This window comes from Aulonocara sp. 'chitande type north' Nkhata Bay, linkage group LG19 (assembly GCF_057382095.1).
Source record: "Aulonocara sp. 'chitande type north' Nkhata Bay isolate Kocher_YH1m ecotype deep benthic linkage group LG19, A_spYH_male_GT1.1, whole genome shotgun sequence".
In the NCBI taxonomy this organism is placed as follows: domain Eukaryota; kingdom Metazoa; phylum Chordata; class Actinopteri; order Cichliformes; family Cichlidae; genus Aulonocara; species Aulonocara sp. 'chitande type north' Nkhata Bay.
Window position 1 is genome coordinate 964,946 of NC_141362.1, and position 6,620 is coordinate 971,565.

At 39.7% G+C, this 6,620-nt stretch overlaps 1 protein-coding gene and 1 pseudogene across 1 annotated transcript; both read left to right on the forward strand.

Annotated features, from left to right (window-relative positions):
- Nucleotides 1-915: 915 nt before the first annotated feature.
- On the forward strand, nt 916-1,872 carry LOC147306262 (GTPase IMAP family member 9-like). The gene has a single exon (XM_086274238.1). The coding sequence runs from the start codon at nt 922-924 to the stop codon at nt 1,870-1,872; it is 951 nt and encodes a 316-aa protein (XP_086130364.1). The 5' UTR covers nt 916-921.
- Nucleotides 1,873-2,582: 710 nt separating this feature from the next.
- On the forward strand, nt 2,583-6,239 carry LOC147306263 (GTPase IMAP family member 9-like; annotated as a pseudogene).
- Nucleotides 6,240-6,620: the final 381 nt, after the last annotated feature.

The following is a 6,620-nucleotide window of genomic DNA, read 5'->3' on the forward strand; positions in this document are numbered from 1 at the left end:
ATTTTACTTGGTGTCGGATCGGAAAGGAAATCAGTGGTATCGCACATCACTAATTAAAGCATTATGATTGACTATAAGATAACAGAACACAAAATAACAATATATGCAAGTGACAAATGGCATTCAGTCCAGCCACTTTGTCACAGGATCAGTGAAGCAAGTTTTCTTTAACTGACCTTAGGTGTTTTCAGTAATGTAATTCTTCAGTTAGTTGAAGACTAATGTAAACCACCATTTGTCACGAATACGAAACATCATCAGTTGTGCACCCCCAACTCATTGGGTGTTTCAGCTGTTTATCACAATACACCCTCATTTACAGAGTATTTTCCAAAAGGTCTTTGGGATCATCAAGATGTTTTCTTCCAGACACATTCTTTTGGTGGAGTCATGAACACTGACTTCAACTGAGGCAAATGTTCTGGGGTCTTTTGTGACTTCTTGGATGAGTGATCACTGCACTCTTGGTCAGCTGGACACCCCTGGGAAGCTTCACCATGGTTCCATGTTTTCGCCATTTCTGGAAAGGGGAGCAATCACTTTTCACACAGGGCTTGAGCACTCTGATTGAATACTAGAGAAGCCTTTTTCCCATGAAATCTGTTTAAATCCCCCAAAACATTTCTTTAGAATCTTTTTGTTTATTTTGGCATTATCAAAGACAAGAGATAAGCATTCAAATCCAATATTAACTGAAACTGAGAATCTCTGAGCTGTTTCACCTGTTGGATGTCAGAATTTCCTTATCAGTTCTCTTATTGATTCTTATTAGGTTCTCACTGGTTCAGCTTTAAGAGTTACCACCATCTCTAAGCAGCATATAAAAGATGTTTTTTGCATTTTGCATGTGCATGCCACCCTGAACAACAAAGCACTGTATGATGAACAGTGTGTTTCTGTCCAACAGGGTACAAAGGTGCCATGGATTCAGATGAAAGGAGGATTGTTCTTGTGGGGAAGACGGGAGTGGGGAAGAGTGCAGCAGGAAACACAATCCTGGGGAGAGAGGCCTTTGAATCAGAACTGTCACCATCCTCTCTGACATCTGAATGCCATAAAGCAAAGGGGAATGTTGACGGTCGAAAGGTAGCTGTCAATGATACTCCAGGCCTTTTTGACACGAATTTCACTCAAGAAGAAGTATTGAATAGGATCAAGATGTGCATCTCTCTGTCTGCCCCTGGTCCTCATGCCTTCCTTGTGGTTCTTCAGCTGGGCAGGTTCACTCAGGAAGAGAAAGATACTGTTCAGATGATCCAGACCACCTTTGGTGAAGATGGAGCAAAATACACAATGGTGTTATTTACACATGGAGACCAGTTAAAGAAGCAAACCATTGAAAACTTTATTTCAGAAAGTCCTGATCTCATAGCCATCATTCGAAAGTGTGGTAACAGATACCATGTCTTCAACAATGAAATCAAAGATCCCAAACAAATCTCTCAGCTCCTGGACAAAATTGACAAGATGACTGTGGTTAATGGTGGAGGTTACTATACCAATGCAATGTTCATGAAAGCAGAGGCAGCCATAGAAAAGGAGAAAGAGCGACTCCTGAAGGAGATGGAAGCACAGAAGCAGAGAGAGCTTGATAAACTGAGAGCCAAATATGGAGGAAGGGCCACCAGAGAGAAGTGCAAGGTGCAGATGAGATATCATTATGAAGCCAGAGCCAGAGCTGAAAAATCAAATGACTTCACTTCAGCACCAGCAATAGCTGTTGCAGCAGCCTGTGGTGCTGCCATTGGAGGTGTGCTTGGAATTGCAGGCGGTCCGATAGGTTTGGCAGTTGGAATTGCTGCTGGAGCAGCTGTTGGAGCTACAGTTGGTGCTTTAGCAGTGAGAGTCTCAGATTGCTGCCACATACAATGAAGATTTTGGAGGATTAAATTATTCCCCAGGAAAATTTTGGCAGTTTTGGTCAACTGCATCTCAAGAAACATTTTTTGCACAAATAAAGAATACGACTTTCCTAATCACTTTTTAATACTTAGAGAAATAATTTGAACATGTACAAGTGAGAGATACTCAACTGTTAATAACTTCACTATTATTTGTAAATGATTATAATCACTAATGGGGTGGCTGTAGCTCAGGTGGCAGAGCAGGTCAGCCACTAATCAGAAGGTCGGTGGTTCGATCCCAGGCTGCATCCTGGCTGCATGCCAAATATCCTTGGGCAAGATACTAACCCCGTGTTTGCCTACTGGTGGTGGTCAGAGGGCCCGGTGGCGCCTGTGTCCGGCAGCCTCGCCTCTGTCAGTGCGCCCCAGGGCAGCTGTGGCTACAATGTAGCTTGCTATCGCCAGTGTGTGAATGTGTGTGTGAATGGGTGGATGACTGAATGTAGTGTAAAGCGCTTTGGGGTCCTATGGACTAGAAAAGCGCTATACAAATGCAGGCATTTACTAATGGAATATCAGTATCTATATAAATTCTGTTCTGGGAATATTTTGTATTTTTTTTGTCAGACTGGATTGAAAAAGTGTCATTCTAAGCAGTGTTGGTCAAGTTACTTGAAAAAAGTAATCGGATTACGCGTTACTGCCCATCTCTGATTCTAAGCTTGTTCAAGCACAAACATGAAACCAGCCAGTCATGCTGGTACGATATTCCACAACCTTGGACATGTGAGCTCTAGGAGAGATGTAGCTATCTATGTGAAATCTCTATACCAGCGGTCCCCAACCCCCGGGCCACGGACTGGTACAAGTCCGTGAGTCATTTGGTACCGGGCCGCGAGAGTTGAGACTTGGGTGTGAAATGTATGGTTTTCAGGGTTTTTATCGGTTTTTAGCGTAATTTTGTTATCGTTTTTTTCATTAACTCGGTTTTCCTGGGTCTTTTCACGTGTGTTATGAATAAATCTTCTTTTTTCGAGACCGGTACTAGTTTTATTTTGTTTGTATTTATCCGCAACTCCCTAAAGGCCGGTCCGTGAAAATATTGTCGGGCACAAATCGGTCCGTGGCGCAAAAAAGGTTGGGGACCGCTGCTCTATACTATTCTCTCTAATATTCTGGGGATTTTGCCTTGCTGTTGATCAACAATGGACTTGCACATTCAACTCAAAGTTCTTGATTAATTCTAATTAATTATTTTGATGCTGGTGTTTGAAATGGAAGAAACTCATTTATTTTGAAATATGTGTCACCATTTAAATGACCTGAACCCAATTCAAAAATGTTCAGTGTTCATCTTTTGGACATGGATATACTGATATATGGTTGTTGTGTTTTGGCTATCGGTGATTGCCTTAGAGCAGGGGTCTAGTAAGGAAAAAAGATTTGCACTCACTTTTGCAGTTTTGTGTTATACAATATTTAAAATTTAAAAAACCCACTATATTTTCATAAATATTTGTCAGTGTATTTTTTGTTTTGTTTTTTTGTACTTCTCGAACACTTGAGTGGCCCTCCAATGAGATGACAGTGCTAGCAGTGGCCCCCAGCTCATTTGAGTTTCAGACCCCTGCCCTAGAGTGACTGTCTGCTCAACGTGGTATATAGGTGTATAGACATGTTTGTCTGGCAGTCTCTCTAAGGACTTCAACAGTAAAATCAAGGCTTGAACCTCACACAGACCTTTGAAGGGTTGTAAACACACACGTTATCCTGTATATATCGTACTTACTATTGTTTGAGTACTTGCGATTATTTTATTGTACTTTTTATATTTTACATTTATATTTATTATTTATCTTGCACCAAGGGAGTGGCACTCCAATTTCATTGTACTCTGTACAATGACAATAAAGGCTATTCTATTCTATTCTATTCTATTCTATTCTATACACACACAAATGTTTTAAAGAAATTGTAAGTCAGCATGTTCTTGTAGGGTGAAAACAAAACCTTTTAAATTAAGTTGCTTACATTGTGTCATTAGGGTTTTTGTATTTAAAGTTTCTTTTTTTCCATCTGGGTGTTCCAAATAGGTAAAAATACGATTTAAAAAAAGGGTCAGTAACGTAACCCTAGATTTGTTGTGGGTGGCCTGGTAGATAGAGGTTAAAATAAAAATGCTTATTTGCTAATGAGCGTCGGCACCAATTTATGCACTCATATTTTATTAGTTTATGGAGATTGTTTTTTCAGTCTCTTAGAATTGGGTGCTTGACAGTCTAGAAAGGCCAGCTTTTATCTTACACTGTGATGGTGAGCAAATAACTTGTACACTGTACAATCTACACTAAAGTTCAATATTTTATACAATGACGGCAGAAAAAGAAAAAAAACTGAAAAAGAAAAAAGATGTTCCTATGTTTTATGTCTGCAGGTTCTAGGAAGCAGAAGAAGAGTGATGAACTACGAATTATTTTGGTGGGAAAAACAGGAGGAGGGAAGAGTGCAACAGGAAACATCATCTTAGGAAGAAAAGATTTTCAGTCTGAACTAGAGATGGCACGATACCACTTTTTTATGTCCGATACCGATAGTTCAGCAATACTGATCAATCTAATAAACTTAAACCTACACCATCCTCCCTATTCTGGTATTTTAAAGAGTACTTAGCGTAAATATTAAGCAACCTAACTAATAGGGTTCCAACTCCCAGCAACAACAAAAATAAATAAATAAAAAATAGGGAACCACCCCTCACGCTCCACCTCATGATGCTTAATCGACGTAATCAACCTTAATTTGATGCAGTGTGAAAAAAAATGCACAGAAATCAATTATTTTTCAAGAAATATTAAATAGATTCAACATCTTTCTTCAACAAAATTGCAGACTGCACAGATGGTACCTTCCCAAAGGAAAAAGTACTATATCTTACTAGGGTATATATATTAGACTTAATAGTCACTATATACAGTAATTGACTTCTATTCCTTTTACATCAAATTAAAACTTTGGGTGTCAGATAATTATTTATTAAAAGCTCGACATTTTAAATGAGAATAAGAAAGAAAAGTATGTCTTTGTGCCCCCTTTTCCCTGTTAATGCCCTATCGGCCCCCCTGGCTAAACTTTGCTAGATCCGCCCCTGCACAGTTACCAGCCGTCAGCTACGTAGAAAAAGATCCTCGAGTAGAAAGTAACATTAAATAAATTCTAACAACAGCTTATCAAGCTTAAACGTGTTGCTGTTGTTTATCCGCTGGTTTCCTCTTTCTGGTGCAAAGTGGGCCAAAACCAAACAAGAGAGACGGACTCACGACAGAAAAGCCGATCAGCTGATCATTAAGCAGTTTCATGATTGAAGTAGCAGCAAGAAGAGGCAGTCGCTTGTTAAGCTTAACGCAGGAATGCTTTACAAACATTCAGAGATGGACTTACACACTTGCTTTACTTCTCTCGGGGATAACTTTGTCGGAGATGAAATGCCGGGTTGCTAGCGAAGCTCCAAATGCTATCCAGACCACCGACAGATCCCGCATGCCACAGCCGCTCTATCACGTGATGCATACTGCTTCGACGTGCTAACGTTCTGAGGTGAGTTACGGCGTGTTGCAAGTTTTGTGAGGTGCTTTCGTGATATTTAATGGATCGTATTACATTTTTTATTTTTCTCCGATATCCGATCCAGTAATTTAGGTCAGTATCGGACCGATACGTAATATCGGATCGGTCCATCTCTAGTCTGAACTGTCCCCACCCTCCTGGACATCTGAGTGCAAGAGAGCTCAGGGAGATGTGGAAGGTCGAAAGGTGACCATCATTGACACTCCTGGGGTATTTGACAATAATGTGGCTGAAGAAGAAGTGTTAAAAAAAATTAAAATATCTATTTCTCTGTCTGCTTCTGGCCCTCATGCCTTCCTGATGGTCCTAAAGCTTGGTAGGTTCACACAAGAAGAGGAAGACACTGTGAAGATGATTCAAAGTACTTTTGGTAAAGAGGCAGCCAAATACTCGCTAGTTCTGTTCACACATGGAGACAAACTAAAGAAACAAACTACTGAAAATTTCATCTCAAAAAATTTATGACTTCAAGAGCTCATTGAGGGTGTCTATGGCAGATATCATGTCTTCAATAACGAAGTGGAAGACCCAGAACAAATCAGGCAGCTTCTAGAGAAAATTAACAGAATGACTGTGGAGAATTGTGGGGGTCACTACACAGTAAACATGTTGAAAAAGGCAAAGAAGGCCTCAAAGAAAGAGAAACAGAGACTTGCAAAGGAACGAAAGGATGAAGAGCAACAGAGAAAGAACAACCTAAAGGCTGAAGTCAAAAGAGAAATGAATTTAACAGGACAGTCAGTGAAGCATGCAACATGTCTGTTGCAATAAGAAATTCTAACTTCATAGAAGCAAAAAACTATTGCCTAGTTTAATGTATTACTTTTATAATATTGCTTTTTGGCTGTAGACTATGTTGTTAACTTGTTTTAGTCAGAGCCAACTTTGCTTAACAAAGCATTATCTACATTGCCAAAAGTATTAGCTCATCTGCTTTACCACGCATATAAATGTGAGTGACATTTTATTTTTAATTCATTAAAATGTGATTTAATATGTAGGTTTAATCTGATGTTAGCCCACCCTTTGCAGCTACAACAGGATTAGTTCTTCTGGAAAGACTTTCCACAAGGTTTAGGAGTGTGTTTATTGGAATTTTTGACCAGAAGCGCACTTTTCACAATCTTCCTCACCAAACTCACTGTTACGTCC